Source organism: Aethalodelphis obliquidens, unplaced genomic scaffold (assembly GCF_003676395.1).
Source record: "Aethalodelphis obliquidens isolate GAN/ISIS:26980383/991018 unplaced genomic scaffold, ASM367639v1 scaffold1, whole genome shotgun sequence".
Classification (NCBI taxonomy): Eukaryota; Metazoa; Chordata; class Mammalia; order Artiodactyla; family Delphinidae; genus Aethalodelphis; species Aethalodelphis obliquidens.
In genome coordinates this window covers 30,954,522-30,975,839 of record NW_020837945.1, presented here as the reverse complement: position 1 = coordinate 30,975,839, position 21,318 = coordinate 30,954,522, and the positions used below count along the sequence as shown (strand labels likewise).

The following is a 21,318-nucleotide window of genomic DNA, read 5'->3' as shown; positions in this document are numbered from 1 at the left end:
ACCCTTGCCCTCCTACAGGTATCACCTATGCGAAATGAATTTGGGGGAGGAAAAGGTCAGTTATTTATATCTAAAATGCACATTATTGATCTCTTTGCTATCTTTTGATCACAGTGTCTTTGAAATAAAATCAACTGGCTTTATCCAACTATTGTACATAGAGAGTGTTTTCAATCGCACATTGAGGCTGATGTTCAAGGTGTAAAGAGCAGTTTATGGTTTCTCCATCTTTAATCCATTGTCCACTGCCACCTCCCCAAAGTAGAAATACCAAGACACAAAATGAATAGAAATCCTAGCAGCTGTGTTAATAAAAGGCCCTGGGAATAATAAAAGCTGCCCTGCCAATCTCCATAGGAAATGTTGCCCTTGGGAAATTAAGAACTGTATGCCGTATCGTATACAGCATATGACTGCTCTTATCCGTGTGCGTGGCACATTTAGCAACAGTCAAAGGGTTAAGCTAACATTTATTAAATGCAATTAACATTCTGCCTGACAACCAATTCTGGCTGTTCGTTTCATGAGTTAGCTAATGAGTTACAACTAATATATTATAATCTTCCAATGTATTAATTTTAATAAGTAATAATCAATGTTCAGAGTTTAGATAGAATATGCTTCATGGTGCTAGAGTAGACAATGCATCATGAAAATCTGAGATGTAGTGGAATAGATAATTTTTCATAAAAGCTCTTTACATTAAATATCAGATATGAAAAAACTAAAAGTTCAAATACTCAGCTCATTTTTCATTTTTCTTTTACTAGCTTTTCATTCCATGATACTTTTATATTTTGAATGTCTTTAGTTGTGAAATCATAGTCCCTTCTTTCATATTTCTTTAAGTATTATCGTTCTATTATCTAATTTATACTATTATACTAGTCCTGAAATTACTTTATGGAAGATTTTGAAATCTTCTAAACATTCTAACATTCTTTTGGATTATTTTCTTCTCATTTTTCTGGAATGCTGTTGCAAACTGCTTTGTTCATCCTTAAAGTATCAGTAATTATGTTATTTGTTCACAAAGATCAAATATCGTGGACAATATACATACTTATATCATTAATAGAGGATACTGTATATAACATAGGTAATTATTTCCCAGGCCATTTTAGTAATGATGCACTTGTTTCTAATAATATTGTTCATGAAATTTAAAAGGGGAAAGTATAAATTTCTTGTGTACAAAACATAATTTCTTTAAGGAAGGCTAAGTTACTGCTTTTAAAGACTTTAGTAAGAAGCTTCATACTCTCTTTTATGAACAAAATAATACCGCCCTCCATTGAACCAACAATGAAAATCTCCTCCGTATCTGCTTCGGGAGTTCCCACATTGGAGCAACATTCCCAGTTCTTATGTATGTCCTCTTGTTAGATTATGAATCACTAATTATTGAAGGGAACAGGTTTTCTATCTGGGAGAATAAAGTTGCAATTGGAACATTTCTTCCAAAATGAAGAGCTAATCCAATACTGAGAAAACTGTTTGTTGAATAATTCACCAATGAGTTTGGTATTTTCTTTATATTCAACACTGACTCCCTTCAGTTTGTATTATTATAAATATAAATTAATTATTTCATTTGAGTAATTGGACTTAAGACTGCCAGTTGGGGGGAAATTATTATATTTGCTTCTAAAATAACATATCTTTTCACTGATTTTTATTCTCCATCAGAGCAGCTTAATTTTTCAAATGGCCAAAATGGCATCTGCTTATGCTAGCTAAAATTCTGATTACTATTTAATTTAACCTGAAATCATATGACTACGTAATTAAGTAATATCCTTGGAGTTTGTATAGTCTAAGAAGAAAGAACATTGAAAGCACATTGAAATAAACAAATTGGAAAAAAGATGAGATTAAGAATGGCTGTGGAAAAAATAAAAGTATGTAATCAAATATGTTTACTTAAATTAAATTTATTATTCATTTCTCTGTTGATTCATTTCAACTAAATCAATTCACTAAAGAGTCTCTGGCTGGCCTACTGAGGATTTGCTATTGTCAGGCACACAACAGTTCAATGATATATGTGCCATTATTATACTCTTTTTTTTTAGGTAAGAAAAAAAGGCATAAAGAAATAGTATCTCCAGCCTGGGTCTCTCCTTCCATGAACTCCAGACTCATCTAACTAAATCCATACTGGAGAGTTCAGCTTTGATGTTTAGAAAGTATCTCAAATTTCACACATGAAATCCGAGCTCTAGATCTTCCTCCACAAACTATACTTCCTCTCTAGTGTTCCTCATCTCAGTTACTACAAGTTGGCCATAACTTTGGAGTAATTTTTGGCTTCCCTGCTTTACAGCCTTTATTAATTTCATCAACAAACCCTGTGGGCTCTGCCTCCAAACTATACTCAGAATTCAACATTTCTCATTGCTTCCACTGATTCTAGCTTGACATGAACCTTTAGCATCTATTCCCTACATTACTTCCACAATTTCCCATGTGGTTTCTGTGATTCTACATAGAAGCACGTTCAGTCTATCTCAACCTAACATCTAGAATGACTTGTTTTTTAATAAAAACATAAGGAAAATCCTGTTACTCCTCTGCCTTAAACACACACACATGCACACACACACACACACACACACACGTACATACCATCAGTGGTTTCCCACTCAAAGTAAAGAGCCAATGTCCTTATAGAGACTTAAAGGTCCTACAGAATGCTGGTCCTCACTTACTTGTCTGACTTCACAGTCTATTTTGTTGCTCTCTCTGCTTCAGTCACACTGCTCCTCTTCCTTTTTATCAAATATTTCAGGATTCCACTTGCTGTTCTCATTTCCTGGAATGACTTTTCCTCAGGTATCATCATTGCTCTTTCCCTTGTAACCTTCCAGTCTTTTCTCAAATGTCGTCATCTTGGTAAGTCCTTCCCTGAACAATCTAGTTTAAAACTTCCCCCACTTCTATATTTCTCAACTTCCTTCCTATGTTTTTTTTTTTTTTTCTCCATGACACTTACAACTGTCTTGTATGCTTTTATTTTTCATTTATATATTTATGTTGGTCTTTATCTATCTTCTCTCACTAGAATGTAAGCTACAGGAGGGCAGGGAATTTTGTCTGTATGGTTCCCATTGTGCCTGTCATTTGGTATGAGCTTAATAAATATTTGAATGAATAGATTAATGAATAAAGAAATTTGCTCAATGGTCAAAGCTAGTCCATGGTAGAGCTGGAAAAGAGCCCCTTCTCTGAATAGACAGTAGGGTGAGGGAAGGACAGGCTGGAAGGAGATGGGAAAAAAGGCTGATAGATAGAGAACTACCTCTCTGCCTCCTTTGTTTAGCATTGGTCAATGTATTTGCTTTAAAGGATATTCTTTGGCTTATGCAAATGCAATAGATGATTTGAACTGAACAATGTCTGTTTAGGTGAGACTTTATCCAAGGGAGAAGAACATTCCTTAACATGTATGTGAGTTTTTGCATAGTCTTTGAGACAGAGACTGAGGTTGCTTACCACTCCCAATTCCTCCATTGGCCACAAGGGAAGATTACTTTCCCACTCCAGTAGTTAGTTTGATGCCATGTGACAGAGTTCTTGCCAATGAAGGAGGCATGTACCACTTTCAGGACTAGCCATAGAACCTCTCAAATAATCACCTACGTTCTGTCTTCCCCTCACTCAGAAACCATCAAGGTCCCATCTTGGAAATAATGGTGTCTCAATATTTAAGAAGCATACACCCTTACACTACAACTTAGAGGAGAGTCACCTGACTTTTATAAATCACTGTGTCCATGAGAAATAAACGCTTAATGTGCTAAGGCACTGAGGGGATAGAAGCTGTTTGGTATAGCAGCTAGCAATAATTACTCTGATTAATGTACTCATAAAACACTGTTCTAAAATCTATAATGCAAAAAATTTACGGTAAAATGTCTATACATTAAGTGCTACTAAAGAGCAACCTTCCTCAAAAGAACAGTTTGATTTTATACACAAATGTTATAAATTTATTACTGATGCATGGATTCATACCATACAAAAGCTACGACATATACATCTGTGGTAAAATAACAAAATCCTTAAGGGTAATCTGTAGAGTGCTATCCAAAATAAATGTCCCTGTATCATAACTAAAATGTCTTTGGATCAAACACTTGGAAAGATATGTGAGCCAAAATTTGCTTTGCAATATCACCACTTCCAAAATGTATCTACTAATAGCACCTAATCCATAACCTTTTTTGGAATGCCAGTAAATTTGAAACGTTAGGAACCTATTTGCTTTTTAGAAATATAAGCAACATATTGATCATGCTTTAAACTAGGAGGTAGCTTGTTTTAACTAGACATTCTGAAGAAAGCTTGCAAGGAAAGTGTTTTAGGAAGGAAGAAAAGAGCTCTCTATTTTGCTGATTTATATTTTATATCTTCCACATATTCTGCACACGATCTTCAAACATTTTGGAAAAGCCACAGAAAACCCATATTGTCCCTGGATTTTTTCCTCTCTCCATGACAGTCATATCAGGAAAATTACACAAAATTATTAATGCTGCAATTTGTAACTAGAATATCAGTGGGAGTAGTCCTTTTTATTTAGAGGGAACAAGATGAACGCTTCAAGTGCTCAACTAATCTTTAGATCATCTGGGGCAGAAAGGAGGTAATAAGCATTTTTGCTCACCACAGGATATCCACTTATAGAGAATCAAAATCTTGATTGTACCCTTACCCTTGCATTCCCTAGAAACACTTTCCAATGGGGACAAAGTAAGCAGGGAAGATAAGTAAACCTGAAGGCTTTTAGACCAAGTTATTTTGGCTTTTAAAATCTTCTTAGCATTATAAAATGACAAGAGAAAGCACAACGGTGGCTGCCAGCTAAGGACCTACCCCCAAACTAATAAAGAACAAATACTTCTTTTCCAACTAAGCCTCATTCTGTCCTGTAATGATAAGTCTAAGAGACTGAGATGAGTGCGCAGAACTCAGTTATAGCTTCTCAAAGCTGACTGCACGTTAGATTCTCCCATGGAGCTTTAAAAATACTCGTGACTGGTTTTCACCCCAGAACAATTAAATCAGAAGCTCCAGGGTATACTTTAAGAGTTCCCAGATGGTTCTAATGTGCAGCTTGGCTAGGTTCATCTTTTTGATGTTTCGTAGTACTATCTCAGGAAAAAGTGTGTGTGCTTGCAGGAGACAGTACAGAGAAGGGGGAAGAAATTTACCTTTGGGTCTGACATTATATTGGGCTTTTTACATATATTATCTTACATATTCCCGAGGATAAAACTTCGGGGTAAATACTTTTATTCCTATATTTAAACATATGAGAATTAAGTTGAATATAGGGCTGATGAACTACTCATTATTGAACAAGGATATCGTCCAGTAATATTTTGTTTCCCAAAACTAGCAGTATTTAAGCAAATACTCAAAGACTGGATGCTATACATAAATAAAGGAATTGAAATAAATCAGCAAGCCATGGCCCATGGGCCAAATTAAGCCATTGCCTGTTTTGTCAATAAAGTTTTATGAGAAATCAGTCACACCCATTCATGTACATTTTTTCTATAGCTTCACAGACACGACAATTGAGTAGTGTTGAGTAGTCTTGACAGACACTGTTTGGCTTGCTAAAGCCAAAAATATTTACTATCTGGACTTTTCAGAAAAAGTTTACTGATCCATCAACCAGATGATCTATAGCATATTTTTAGCCCTGGAATTAATGAAACTAAAAAATTACTAAATTGGAAATCACTACACAGTCTTTTTTTAAAGTGAAATACCATCTAAGATATCTTAATTCAATTTCAAAAATGATCCAACAACATGGCAACTGCAATGCTACTTATGTTTTCTTCCTTAATCTTAAAAAGGAATGTTCACTAAAAAGCACTAATGGAAAATGCCAGAACAGCAGAAAAATCAACATTGCAAAGCAGTATGGCCTGTATTTCTTGGGGCTGGATAATGTAGAAATAATTCCAGATTGTTAAAAAAAAAAGAGGATGTTTTATTGAAACAAGACCACATTGCCAGGTGTTCAGCCTGGTTATATAACAAGGCAATGCCTAATCTACCATAGCTTCTTTAATCTAAGTTAATGATTGCACAGAGCATGTCTTTTCAGTTAGGAGACGAGAGAAGGAAACAAACCTACCATCTGTCATTCCTTCCCTTCGGTGAGGCAATGCTGGTTGTGGGTCCACTCGCCCTCCCTTGTGTTTTTTAGTGGGCCGAGGCCTCTGACTTTGACTCATGGCTGCACTGGTGTTACTGTCAGTAGAAAATGGGCTGGTTGGTCGAGGTCTTTGAGAGGAGGTAAAGGCTTTGCCTAAAAAGTAAACAAAGGGAATGAGGTATAGAGAATGTTATTATAAGACCTTGATTCTGTCTTGTATTTCTGCTCTAAGACTAGCCTCTCAACCTGCCTGGAGATGACATTTGAAGATACAAAATACTGGTGCATCTCCATAGAAAAAAAATATGCCCTGCTGCATTTAGCTTGTCCGATTTTTATAAACAACATACTACCCACTGAAAAAATTTAAACAAGTGAATATGAAACAAAGCCACTAACCAAAAACTCAATATTCCTTGATTATATTTTTATTTAACCTTGACAATCTTAGTAATATTTTCATAGATATAGGCAAATTCATGCAGCTTTTACTCCTTAAAATTAAAGAAGCTATTTCTAAAGTGAATTATGTACTGTCTTATCTGTTTAATCAAATTTCACCCTTGGAATCTTACAAACGCTCTTTGAGCACTGAAAAATGTCCTGTAGTAATTACATTTGAAATTTTACAGGAAAGGTCTGCTCAGATACATATATTTAATTGACCTTACCACCCATACACATACATGATGAATTCTACCTCTCTTAGCAGAAACTCAATAACATTAGTGTATAGTATAGGATAGAGAGCAGGTTAAAATCACCTTGTATATCCAAAGTGCAATAGGTGTTTTCTGATGAATAGTATTGTATCTGAGCAGACTCCAAATTCTCATTGAAAAATGAAATGTGTTATGTCTTTGTCTTGTAGTTTAGTGTACATATACAGGGAAATATATTCTGGCAAAAGGTAAGCTAATGAATTTTCAACATCTTACAATTTTAATAACATGTTTATTATGGTATGAGAGGGTTGGTTTATGTACATTTATTCTCTATTGCATGTTTTCATTTCATTCAAAATTACTGTATATAGTTACATTTTAAGTCAATGTGACATGATATCGCTTAATGCTTTATTAGCTATTAGCATACATGCAAGAAATGTACTTGTGCCTTCTAATTTATTAGTTTCCTTGCACTTTCTCACTGTTCTGCTTATAGCTATGCCACAAAAAGCACTCAGGCAACATAAAGTTTCTGACTTATGCCTTAGAAAGCAAGAAAATTCAAATAACCATTATATTACAACATATTTTAGTTCAGATGCTATATGAAAAATAAACCTCTGCAATGCTTGGAAAATCTTCTTTACTTTGAAGATACCTAGTGCATACTCAAAAGAAATAGTATAACATGATATGATGGTATAATTCAAAGAAAGCTTCCAAGACTCATTTTTATAACTTGAGAGTTTAGTGAAGGGTCAAAGTCCTCTATTTTCTACTATTTGAATACTATTAAGATTTCAAAAATGCATTTAGAGTTTAATTAGTTTGTTTTGTAAGGCAACTCAGTTTAATTCATATATCAGAAGTTTCTTCTATGTGCATTTAAGAAGTACACACAGTCATGTAACAGGATCATGCCAAAGTTATTTTGTTCAGTAAAACAAATGATTACGAAATTACTGATCTATTAATAGAGTGAATCCCACATTTATTTTTGAGTTAATGATCAGAAATGTGAAAAATTACATATTTGGTCTTTTATATTATTATTATTTATTAATTTCAGAAACCAAAATTAGATTGTGATAAAGAGCAACATACAAGTAGTCATCATTTTATCTAACTTGCAAATGCAGTGGGTGTATTTTTAATTAGCATCCTTTAAAACAAATAATAAATTATTGGATTAAAATCTTAACAGCCAAACAACTAATAAGATCATCAGCCATTTGAACTGTTAGACTGACAGCTTCAGACCCATTCACCCCATGCTGAGAAAACCTTCCCAGAAAATGCATTTGCAGAAAGAAATGGGGCAAAGGAAAGTAATGGAGATAAAAGCTGAATAATTTTAATCACTGGGTACATTATTGATTGTGTGAGAATTTTGCAAAGTGCGAATTATTGAAAATTTAATGGCAATCTGAGTTGCAGCTTTGCTGTAGTATAAGAAGGAAGCATATTCCAATTAATCAGCAGAACCATGAAGGGAAAGGGGAACAAAGGATGGAAGGTGGTGAGTAGGAGCCTATTCTTGGCTCTGCAAAGGGGGCATCAGAAGAGAGTTCTGTCTGATAACTGAGCACCCAAACTGTGTTCATGCATATTAAAGAAAACCCTGCAGTCAGACTCACTGAGGAGAAAGAACAGAAGATAAACAGCTCAGTGTCCAAGGACAAGATTCTCTCATGCAAAGAGTGTTGACTCAGTCTACCAACCTGTTCTTGTAAGGCTGGTTCCATCCAGCCTAAAACCAGCTTTATCTGCTGCTGCCACCAGTGCTTGTGCAAAACTGCCGCTGGCAAAGATGGAGCCATCTGAGGAGCTACCTACACTAGATCTATGACTAGAAAAGTTACGGTCCTCATCAGATGCAGAGCCCCATCCATTTACCATTGAACCTAAAAACAAATGTAGTCGTCTAGTGAGTTGTATATATTGGATAGCTCATCTGCTTGTACATAACTATACTAATGAACAAAAGCCTTCACTCCTCACTCTTCCTTGAGGTAAATCGGGTTTCATCAAGACTTCTTTAGCCATGTGCAAGCATCATCCATGTTTTAAACATTTCTAGTGCAGAAGAATTAAGCTCATTTAAGACATGTATCTGTTTTCAACACATGAACAAAACATGCTCTGTATGATTCCGTTCTTACCTTGTTTAAATTGTTACACTATTATTTTCTAAAAGAGAATTGCTATGTATATTTTAAGGCCTAGACTTCAGAGAAAAACATTTTTACTGAAATAAATTATAGTGTGTTTAAAGTTAACTTATCAAGAACTCAGTTGAACAAATAGTGTGAATATATTTTGAATTTAATGCAGACTAGTGATAATTGTCATGAAATCTACACTCACATACTGCAGAAGGGCTAGAATTATTTCAAGAATTTAAAATAAAAATGTAATTGCTCAGGAAATAACAAACACTAATAATCAAAAATGTATGAATAATACCAGAGCAAATAGACTTAGAATATAACAAAAAATTTATTTTTGAAAAGTTCTATTTTTTTCAAAGCTTAGTATGATTTCTTTGTTTTTCAATTACCTTAAGACCTCCAGTTTTCTCTTTAATACTAATCTTTATTTTAGAAAATTAATCATTATAAAGAATACCACTGACATTAACATGGATTTTTCTGCAAAGTGCAACATGGCAATAGAGGAAAAGAATCACAGCTTTATGCGTAAAGAGCTGCAAAATATGATGATATTGAGAAATAATGCTTATTCTTAATTTTTAGCAAGTCATTTACACTTTTATCCTTTTTTTTTTAGACCAAAGCACACTGAGACGATCTATTACTTAAAACAATTAACATTACAGTATTTATTTAGGTTGTTGTACCATTAGAGTATGACACAATAAAAATACCAAGTGTTGCTTATCCCAAATTTTTAAAAAGAGAGGCACAAAGTATTTATAGGAAGCTAATTTAATATTCCAGAATAAAACAAACACGTATTCACATCAAAGAGACTAAAGTTAAGTGCCATAGATTTTCTTCCCCCTTTACTCCAATATTTAAGAGACAGCAGTAGAGTTAGAAGTGTTGCCACGATAAAGTGTTTGTACTTTTAGTTCAGGTGCCAGGATTCAATAACACGGGTTTATGCACTTTCAAGACAGAGAAAACAGACACTGGAGGGGTTAGAAGGATCAGAGAAGTTAAAAGGGTGCTACGTGTAGCAGAAAAAGAAAGAGTTTTGATTCTATTTGCCAAAAGCATGGAGATACACTTTTTACTTTCCAAACAAATTCCCTTGACACAGGCCACTGCAAGGAAGCCAAGATAACACCAGCAACTGAGCCTCCTCTGAGAGAACCGTTTCTGAGTTAATAATCACAAGTCGAGGACCAGCAGCCCAAAATGAAAGGAGAAATGATGCAATCAGTTTTGCAATATAATGCTACAGTAGATAAGAAAAAAATCAAAGTGATTCAGCCAGTGATCACAAAAGAATATGAAACCCTAGAACTGAGGATACTTTGGAAACATGGGAAAGCTCAGTTTTGGTCCCTTCTATGTCCTGTTTTCTGTATTTCTACATGTCTGCTGAAATCTGCAAATAAATCTGTGCCGGCTATTTGAAACTCTCCAAACAAGCATCTCCTTTTCTACATCTCCAGTTTCATTCCTAAGCTCCTCCTAACTGATTTCCTTCTGGTTCCTTCTATCTCCCTCCTTGTCATATGAATCACTTTTTCTGGGACATTTATCACATAATTCTGTCTTTCCATTCAAAGCCTTACCTAGTTTGCCAATACATTTAAACACTGACTGAGGTATTTGAGATTCTTCAATATCTAGCCCAGCCTACCTTTCCAGTCCCATTCCCTCTAATAGCCAGTGCAGCCCCATTGCCTCTCATTCCTTTGACACACCTCTAGATTGTTACTAACTGTATTGCCCAGTGCCTAACTTCAAAGTCCAAATCAATATCATCTCTTTTATCACCCTGACTCCACTTCGTCTTCAACCCTGTCTTAAAGAGAATCAATTTCTTTACCTCTTGTGTTTTTCAAATAGTATGCATATGGTAGCATATCATATCTCTACAAACTAGTGTTTGTTGCATATATGTTTTCTCTTCCAGACAGTGGAACTCTGGAGATTAGGAACTATTTATTATTCATTTTAATACCTCATGTACAGGGACATTTCCCAGTAAAAATTCAATGAACATTGGCATAATGAATTAAATGCCTTCGATATTTTCATTATTCAGTATAAATTCTGCATGGGATTCTATTCCATGTGTAATTTCCTAGCAATGGCCTTACTTTAGTTACAGAAAGAACATACTCAAAATAACTCCCAGAACATTTATTAAATAAGGAATATAAGGTCAGTCAACTCCTGTTGATTACTTGGACAATGGGGAAAGCAGTGATGTAACTAGTCCTTCATATGAGGATTTCCACATACAGATTTGCCAATTCCTAAACAAATCAACTATTTTCCGGCCTTTGGGTCTTTGCTCTGACTTTATCTCAATCATTAATGCTCCTTACTATTACTCAGAAATTCCAGTTATTCACGAAGTTTTCTCTGATGCTTTTTTTCCCTTCCCTGGAAAGAGAGGGTAGCATGGATGAATGGCATGGCTTCAAGTGGGTGTTGGTCAATATAGAAAAATATTCTTTTTTCACCACTCTCTGTAAGAGCAAAGAAACTAGATAGATGACTTTAGAGTTGAAGAGATGTGTGCCATAGTGATTTGCCCATAATGGGCAATAGGAAACCTCATCACCACAAACTAAAGAGGGCCAAGTGCCTTCAGCTTAATGTAGTTGAGTTTGCCTTCAAAATGGAGGGCAAGAAGGAAACAAACAGAAGGAAAAAAAAATTCTTTCCCTCTTTGCTCCTCTGTCTTTATGTTTGACAACCCATTCTCTCTATTTGAGATATGGAGTACTTATGATATACGGAATGGCTACATTTGCGGGAAATATTTTTAAGGAAAATTGGCAATACACCATGAGTAAAAAAGTATATAACATATATTAAATTTCTTCCATAGTGTAAAATTGTTAAAATTTATTTCATGATTTCTGATTTCATCTCTCTGTGGCTACCATTCTTTCTTTTTCTTTATATTTAAACATCAAAGATTATCTGAAGATTTATGTAAACTATTACCAAAAAAAGACAATGATTATAAGAAAAGAAAAACAGTGATTCATCAATTAGAAAGTAAGCCATTTTTGTGATAACTGGCTTTCTTTCATAAATGTAAACATAACCACGAAAGTTGAAACCAAAACTAGGTAAAACAGCGAAGGTAGAGATTCTTCACAAATTACAAGCAATCCATGCCAATTTGACATGTTATAGACACAAACATAATCAATACATATTTAAACATTTAATGAAAAATGAATTTGTGTAATATAGCCAGATTTATTTGTGTTTGCATCTTCCATCTTTCCAAATTTCTCAGGTTTAAAAATTGCTGAAAGGCCAAAAAAATCTCAAATGTATTCAAGCTGTTAAGGAAGAACTGCAGATAGGACATTAAGCTGTTGCAAAATGGTACTGAGCAGTAAAATACCATGATAAAGTGGTATCTTGCTGTATCTCCATTATGTCTTCAGCACTAAAATTAATTTATGATCAGTCATCAATTCATTTACATGTTGTTTTATGCTAAATCCTTCCTTGCTGATAGATGCTCATCCTTAGACCCATTAAGCTAGAGTAAAGTGTATGCTTTATAATATGACCCTGCTAATTGTTGCATTACCATTTTTATGAGATACAAAAACTGGCTGTCCCCCATTTTTTCAGCCAATATTTAATACAGGAGCTCTTCCTATTAAGTGCAATCTGTCTAACTATCTGTTAAATAAAATCTTCAGCTCTAAGTGTCTTTGGACAAATCAATCCAAATATTGACCTCTGCCTAGATGTAGAAGAACATTTCTAATATTTAGAAGTTCTTTCACTCAAACATATTGAATGCACAACAATTCACTTACATTCCTCAGAGAGAAAGGAATGTGTAATATAAAAGGGAAGGCAAAATAAGAAATTAAAAAATCTCTTCCTTGTGACCTATGACACCTGCTAATTTGTTCTACTCAGATAAAAATTGAATATATGATATTCCACGTTCATCTGTTAAATTTTGAAGTATTTAATTTCTTTTTAAATAAATCAGAGCTGTGGAGAATGTCTAAGAAAATTATTTAGTGATTTTTAGCATTACCTCTGAAATTTCCTTATTACAAAAATATTTTCCTTAAATTTTTGCAACAGAAGCAAGAAATCAGGTCATGCTTTTAAGTGGCCAATTCTTTAAAAGCTGTGTGGTCAAGTAAGGTGGTGAGGCTGCCAGGTTTTACTGTTTTCAAAATAATCTGCTTTGGGACTTCCAGCAAAAACCTCCAAAGACATAAAATACAGAAAATATAGAGCCCCTATTTCCTTTCAACCAGGGTATTTACGTGGGGTTCAGCAGTCGAGGAAACTTTTATTTGTTTCATTTAACAGCACTCACTCTCAGTGTTACTTTTTGTGATCACTGAGGCAGTTAGAATCTTGACTCCATGTTCAGGACATTTTTCTCCTGCCCTCTCTCCTATTGCCTTCTGTTTTTTTTTTTTTTTTTTTCCCTGTGCTGGAGTCATTAAATACAGGAAACACTCACCCTTGACTCCCACCATGGAAGTCAAAGAAAAAAGTATTAAAGGTTTCCCCCAACCTGTTACTCAAAAGTGGTGGGTTTGGCATTTAGAAGGAAATATTACAAGCATATTCCTGAAGACTGAAACAATCCTGTATGTTTACTTTCTAGACAAAAAAGAGTGTGATGTGCTGTAATCAGAACATTGTTTGTACTTTATTACAACCAAGTAGGTTTAAACTGTAAGTATAAATTAAAATTATAAAAATGTGACTCCCTATGAGAGTTGAATTTTGTTGGCATGAGTCATTATAACTGAATATAGAATGAAATATGAAAAAAACAAATAATAAAAGTTACATCTAAAAATTTAATATTTTTGATCTTATTAAGTGTATAAGGGGTAAAAATGAATGTTTCCAGAGATAAAATAATGTGTTGTATTTGTATAAATATATATTTATTCATATATGTATACATGCACATGCACAGAAAGGGAGAGAGAAGAACAGACCAGGAAATCATTTTCCTCTTAAATATGCTAAATCCAAAGATGAGAAAACAGTTGAGCATTTCCAGAGCAGGGATCATGACAACTGGTCTTTGGGGTAAGGCTGATTGATTTTGAACATTCTTCTGCCACTTATCAGGTGGGTGATCTTAAAGAAAGTCTTTAAACCCCTCTGTGCCTCAATTTCCTTATCTATAAAATGAGAATAAAAATAGGGTTGTGACAATTAAATGAGTTAATACATGTTAAAACCTTAGAACAGGGATCAGCAAACTTCTCCTGCAAAGTGCCATATACTGAATATTTTAGGCTTTGCTGTCTGTCATTTATTTTTTCTTTTTGTTTGTTTCTTGTTTTCTTACAACCCTTTAAAAATGTAAGAAGCATTCTTAGCTCACTAAGCCACTCATACATGAAAACAGGCAACTGTTTAGAAGAGTGCCTTGGGTGTACAAAGGGCTATATATGTGCAAGTTGTTGTTGTTGTTGTTATTATTACTATTATTACCAAATCTAAATTCCTAGCCAAGTGGCTGGAAGGAATAGACTTTCAATAAATATTTGTTGTGGAAATCAATAAATAACAGATTTTCAAATACATTTTCCACGCCTGAATGTTATGGACTGAATGTTGACATCCCCCTAAAATTCATAGGCTGAAGCTCTAACCCGTAACGTTATGGTATTTTGAGGTGGAGCTTTTGGGAGGAAATTAGGTTTAGATGAGGTCATGAGGGTGAGGTCATGAAGGTGGGATTAGGGACCTTATAAAAGGAGATCAGAGAGCTTGCTTCCTTCTCTGCCATGTGAAGACACAGTGAGAAGATGGCTTCCTGTAAGCCAAGAAGAGGGCTCCCACCAGAAACCCAGTCTGCCCACACCTTGATCTTGGACTTGTCAGCTTTCCACTGTTTGTGCTTTAAGCCACCTAGTCTATGATATTTTGTTATAACTACCCAACCAGACTAAGCCACTGAGACTATGGGTTATAGAATTACTGATACTTTCCTCTCTTCTTGGCCTTTTCCATTCATGAAGCATTATTTCAAAAAATTTAAAGGCCCTCATAAATTACTTAGTTGTTCCGAAAACATTTGAAAATAATATATTTATTTCTTTACAAAAATAGGCTCTGTACCTTGTTAACTGCTGATATTCCTTAATGTGGCAGCTGTTGGAATGCAACATATTTCAGAAGTAAAATTCTAAATAATTTTATATACAGTCTTATTAGCCCATCTTTGTGTTATTGCTGGGCTTTCGTTCTGGTTGGCTTTAGAGTTTCAAGGACTGGTACGTAACTGTTAGTTCTATTTCATAAAAAAATGGTCATTAGTTTCATGAAAATGAAAATAGAGAATTCAGATGAAAGTGATGACTAATTTACTCACACCACACACAAATTTAGAATTCAAGGTAATTTGAGGAAAAATCAGAATCCTCTCCGTGGGCACTTACCATCTTAAAAACATACAAAGCCAATGGAAATAGCCTCTGTTTTATTGCCCACCTCATTTAGCACCATTAAACTAGCCTTGAGTGTCTGAAGAAAACATAAACACGTTAGAGCAATATTCATTAGCATGTTGGTTTCTGTAGCATTTGGTCCATACACACATGCATCTCAGGGCCACCCCCAGGTACACATACACACATGCACACATGTTCTACTGCACTCAACGTCCTACGTATGCTCATATACATACTCCTACGTACACTCACACACACACACCTTACACATAATCACAAACCCAGGCTATACTTTCAGACACGCACACTCTTCTGTACACACAGTCCCTCCCTACACACACATCCTTTTTCTGAAAAACTATATTTACTTTTATTTTTAACTTTTATTTACTTTAAATTACACTTACACCCTAGAAAGCAAATTAAATCTTTGATCATACCTTCCCCACAAAGTTATTGTAAATCCCCCCCCCCCAAAAAAAAAGAAAAAAGTTTCCTGCTTGGCTCCTTTGGTATAGAGTGCAACTTCTTTTACTAACTAAGGAGAGATATTGTTCATAGGATAAATTCATTGTGGAATGCATACCTAAACACCTTGAGGTTTTTATATATGGCAGTAATTAAGCACCGAATTTAAGTAGGAAAACAGACTTTTTCTTACCAATAAAAGCTTCATTTGGAATGAACATTATACCAGCTACAAGGGGAAATTCAGATTGTCTTTAACTGCAGTCATATTAACAGTGAAACATGTTATTAACAGGTGAGCACGTAAAAGTTCAAAATGGCCTTCTCCTGATTTATGGGTATATTTATCATCTTTGACATTATAATATTTAAGAAAAGAACTACATAGGCTCTGGCTGACTTTTATCATTGCAATTTTTACTGCATTCCTAATAGAAAAGAGTTCAGTATCAGCAGCGAGACATGCAAAACTATGCAGATTTTACCCTGAAGGAGATTATGCTAGAAATTCAGGCAAAGGGGCTTAACATAATAGTGCAGTAATAAGTTAGCTCTCTGCATTCAAAGATTTAAACTTTTGCTCTGCCACCTTCAGTCGGATCTGGATTTCAAATCACAGCAGTTTATCTGCACTTCTTAAATCTTAATTAGCTCGGCATGCCGACGGCCCCCAGGTAAAAAGAAAACCTGAAAAGTGTAGGCTTGTGCATGACATTGTGTAATTCAGGAAGTCGTGCAGAGGAAACATGTGGGTACTCATGCTTCTCCATCACTTTCATAAAGGAATTTCCATCAGTGTTTTTGAACTATAACACACAGTGTGAAATGTGTACAAATTAAGAAGCCGTTGGAGGAAAAATGAATTAAATGGGACTGTGGTAAAATGCACTCCTAGAATGAAGAGTGTCATGAAGGTAAATATAGAAGTGGGTGGTACACAGAGAAGACTCAAGGATAGGACATGCATGAGCAACACATTTGTGGCACTTATATCTTTATAGTCACGTAAGAGGCATTTGCGTGTGTGTATCAAAGAACGGATACCTACTTGAATAGAAAGACTGAAGTTTTACTTTTCTCCACAGTCACTGTGTACACATTAGGATTTAAGTTTTTTTAAATACAATTTGCTAAATTTAAATCCTTGGAAATAGGTGGCAGTCCTGGGTCATCCTAGGAGGATACCAGTTGCAGCCTTTCACTTGGTGAAGGAGGCCAGAGGAAGTCAAAGGGGTAAACAGCAAAAATAACTATTTCTTGGGAGAGAAGCAATTATTGGATCAACAATATGAAATGCATAACTGTATAGTTTATCTCGCTATACATTTTCTCCACTCTAAAAATAATACCTTGTGCAACCTTAGAGAGCCTTATTCTGAAGAGTTGCTTATTTTCATCAGTGAATGATTTTACAGAGTGAAATATCAAGAAGCGTTTTAAGATTGCATTCACTTTGTATGTTGCTCCTGATATACAAAATATATCATTTTTAAAAGTCAAGGTTTTTTACGTAATAGACTTGTTTCCCCAGTAGAGTGAACTTTTCATGAAAGCCCTGGATATAACTGAGTTTTCTTTCATGTCTTAAAGCTTTTTAAAATTCATGAATTTTTCTTATCATTTTTGCAGCGAAGCAAAAGTATTTCCAAATCCTTTTTGAATTTTGTGTTTAATATTAACATATTAAAAATGTTAAAGAAATAGATGGAGTGGAATAAATCTTACATAAGAAAGTATTTGACTTTCGATGCATTTTAATATTACAAATGGGTCACTTATTCCTATTAAATCAGTTCCATTACCTGTCGCAGAGCTGTCTAGATTGTCCGTACTGGATCCGGGCGTCTGTTCTAGTGCTCTCAGGGGCCTGGGGATTTCTAAAGCTTCCTCTTCATCATCAGCATCATCATCTGGAACATCTGTTTCCAAATCGGAAATCAAAGCTCCGGACATGTAACCTAATGGTGGAACCGGGGGCTGCGGAGGTTGATTATTGCTTTGAACATGCCTAGAATTCACAAGGGAAGGAAAAAAAAAAAGTACTGGTTAGCGTTCCACAAAATTGTAATTAGAATGAAACAGCCTGCTGTGGTAACTAATTTTGTTTTCTTGCTTTCCTTTAACTAATTCTGGAGCTTACTATGCTTTCTTACATTTCAGCAGAGACAATGGTCTACGTATACATGACTTGCCAAAACAGTAACAACAGTATAGACTATTACACTCTTCTATGGGTATTTATGGGATGATACACAGAGGAAAAAGACTACAGACCCAACATTTTTGTGCAAATAAATCACCCAGAGGAGAATAGGAATATTCATCACACATATCTATTTAAAGCTGATATTTTTTGGTCCAAAAAGAATACAATTACATTCCCAGTTTTGTGTCAAAGTTCTACTCAGCCTGTGTAACCCACGTCACCTGCTGGCCCTTATGAGGAAAGGATGTCACATGAAAATCTAATACCAACACCTTCTCCCTCCAACCATGGCCCATTCGCTGCCCTACGAGGCTTTCCTCCTGCACAATCCCCCAGGAATCAGGCTGGGTGATTGTTTCCACTTTAACGAGTTTAGGTTAAACTGGGGAGGAATGGCTACTTTTGCTCTAGCTAATATTTTTGCATCTGTCTTAGCCACCAAAGTCTTAAACACCTCAAAGGCAGAAAAGATTCATCTCAGCACTCTGTGTTTAGAACAGTAGGTGTGCCAAATAAACCAGTTGCAATGAATGAGTAACTCTAATTGCAACCTTGGGAAGTAGATAGAACTGGTATATCACCTCTCTTTCAGAATTTTTTAAAGGGAGGTTCAAATTTAAGTGACTTAAGTTTCAAATAACATGGCTAGTAAAATGCAGAGCTGGACACTAGAGTCCAGTCAGCTCGCTTGGTGACTACTTAGGAGTTTTTTCTAAACCATAAAATGCTGAAGGAAAGTAAGTCTGTTATTTGTTACTGTCATTATAGAGGGAATATAGCATGTTTTGACACATTTGGTTTTTTGGGGGTTTTTTTTGCCTTGATAGAAAATACTTAAAAGACCACTGGATTTAGGGCGATTTATGCATTTTTATGGTTAGTTTTTGAATTAAAGATACAAGATTTTCTTTAATATTTGCATTTATGGGGAAAATATTTCATTTTTCCAGAATTTGTTTAATATTCTTCTCCCAACTGCATTCTTGAACTTGTAACCAACTCCAATATTAACAAGATTCTAGACCTTTTAATGTTAAAAAACCTAAGATATTAGTTCTGGAAGCTACCTCAATATCATCAGGCCCACATCTTTAATTTAATAGATAAGGCATTTGAGGTCCCATTTATTACCTGGCATTCATCACAGCTCATTCATTGGAAAGTCAGGAAGTTTCCTAACTAATGCTTTCACAGAAAATCTTGAGTGTTGATGGCAACATCTTGCTCTAAGTGTAACCTCAAATTCTGTTTGTGAAGAGTGGATGGAGTGAGTCAAGTCATGAGCAAGAGAATATAAAGTGATATTTATATACATGAGCCATTCTTGTCTAATAATTTTCACTTTGGTCCTAAGAAGGACCGAACAGACCAACACTCTAGTCCTACAGCACTGGTGACACCTCTTGATGGAACCAAGACACACTGAGTGGTGAAAGTGTATTCCTTGAATTCGGGAGAATGAGGAGATGAACAGGAAAAGGGTACGTAACGTTTTTAAGTATCTTCTAGTAACAGGCACTGTGTTCTGCACTTCATGGGTCAATAGGAACAGAATCCCTGGAGGTGAAGCCTGGAATTATTATTTTTACATACTCCTCCTGTGATGTCGATGTGCAGCCCAGATGGGCTGGCACTGCCATCCTAGTAGGGCAAGGTCCTGTGCGAGCACATGAAGACTCATACCTCCTACACGGGGCGTCAGCATGGCATTCTGGAGGACTGTTGGATTAACAGAAGCATACTCAGAGAGAGAAGCAGGGTGTGCTCTGTGGGTACTTGGGGCAGGTGGACGAGAACTAGTTTGTTCACTCATTCAGCAAGTGTCTATAGAGCACTCACTAAGTGGGGCTCTAAGAGTGGAAAGACAGCAATAAACAACTCAGGTGAAAACCCAAGCCCTCTGAATAATAACAGCTATAACGTGGCTAGATAATTTACTAAGTACTATACAAGTGTAAACTCATTTAATTCTCCCCAAAACAATGGTGTGAAATAAAGAATTTGACCTTGCCCAAAGAGAAGTTAGACTTTTGCCTTGTACTCCTGAGAGGTAATCTTTAAGCTCTAGAACATCCTGTCTGATAAAATGTCTTTACTTGGAGGCCAGAGGCTCCTCCAGAAAGTCTAACTATATGATTTATGGAGGGAACTTCGAGTCACAGGATATCAGCTCACCTTCTGGAGGGGCCATAGACCCTGGTCAGCCATGCAGATAGTCAACCACATCTATGTGACAGACCCCCAATAAAGACTCCGAAACTCAAGGCTCATGTGAGTTTCCCTGGTTGACCCATATCGTCACACTGAGTTGCTGAGAAATTGTGCTTTTCACTACTCCACTGGGAGAGGACAAATGGAAGGTCCGTCTTTGGAATTTCCTAGCCTTTCTCCCACGCATTTCTCCTCTTGGCTGATTTTAATCTGAATCTTTTCACTATAATAAGCTATAACTTCAAGTATAATAGCTTTCAGTGAGTTCTGCGGCTCCTTCTAACGATTCTTGAACCTGGGGGTAGTCTTGGGGACTCTCCAAACTTGTACATAGTGTCAGAAGTGAGGGTGGTCTTGGGGGGACTGCCCTCTCACTTTGTAGATGAGTCAATTCCTATTACCATTATATTTTACAAATGGGGGACTGAAGCACAGAAGTGTTAAGCGAGTTGCCCATTGTCATGCAGCTAGTAAGGAGCGGCAGTGGCCTTGGTCCAGCCTTGGCTGACCCTAGTCAAATCCCAGACCAAACAATCAGAATATCTGGGGTTGGGGCCTATGCATCAGGTTATCCAGATGATTCCAAAACGCAGGCAGCGCTGAGACCCTCCAAGCTAGAATCTGTGCTTTAAAGGACTAATATGCAGGGCTTCATTTAATTAACTTGAAAGAAATCCTCTGGCTCTTAAAGCAGCTGGCTTCAACTTCAATAGTTGTATCTTATAAAGCAGACTGATGCAAAATAATACTGTTTACCAGTAAAATGTCTTTGACCTTTGGAAAAACATCTGATGATTGAGAAAATGTTCAAGAACCTCTGGTTCTAAAAAAAGAACCTATGTTTGTAATAAGCTTTAAATGATATTCCTGGTTTGAGTATCTCTTTGTATATTTAGTTGTATTTTTAAAACACATAGTTCATTAACACTGAGAATAAGACATCTCATTATCAGCTTATCCCAGT

The 21,318-nt window shown here is 35.6% G+C and overlaps 1 protein-coding gene across 5 annotated transcripts in view; it reads right to left on the bottom strand.

The window, feature by feature from the left end:
• Nucleotides 1–21,318, bottom strand: part of ROBO2 (roundabout guidance receptor 2) — a 1,637,092-nt gene that overhangs the window by 7,998 nt on the left and 1,607,776 nt on the right. For 4 of the 5 annotated variants that reach the window (XM_027102521.1, XM_027102532.1, XM_027102546.1 and 1 more), the window contains 2 exons: nucleotides 17,740–17,945; nucleotides 6,158–6,331 (listed from right to left, as the gene is read on the bottom strand). In XM_027102521.1, the coding sequence (XP_026958322.1) occupies nucleotides 6,158–6,331; nucleotides 17,740–17,945 (380 nt within the window). Of the gene's footprint in view, nucleotides 1–6,157; nucleotides 6,332–8,567; nucleotides 8,751–17,739; nucleotides 17,946–21,318 lie in introns of all 5 variants that reach the window. The other variant, XM_027102511.1, reaches the window with a different exon arrangement.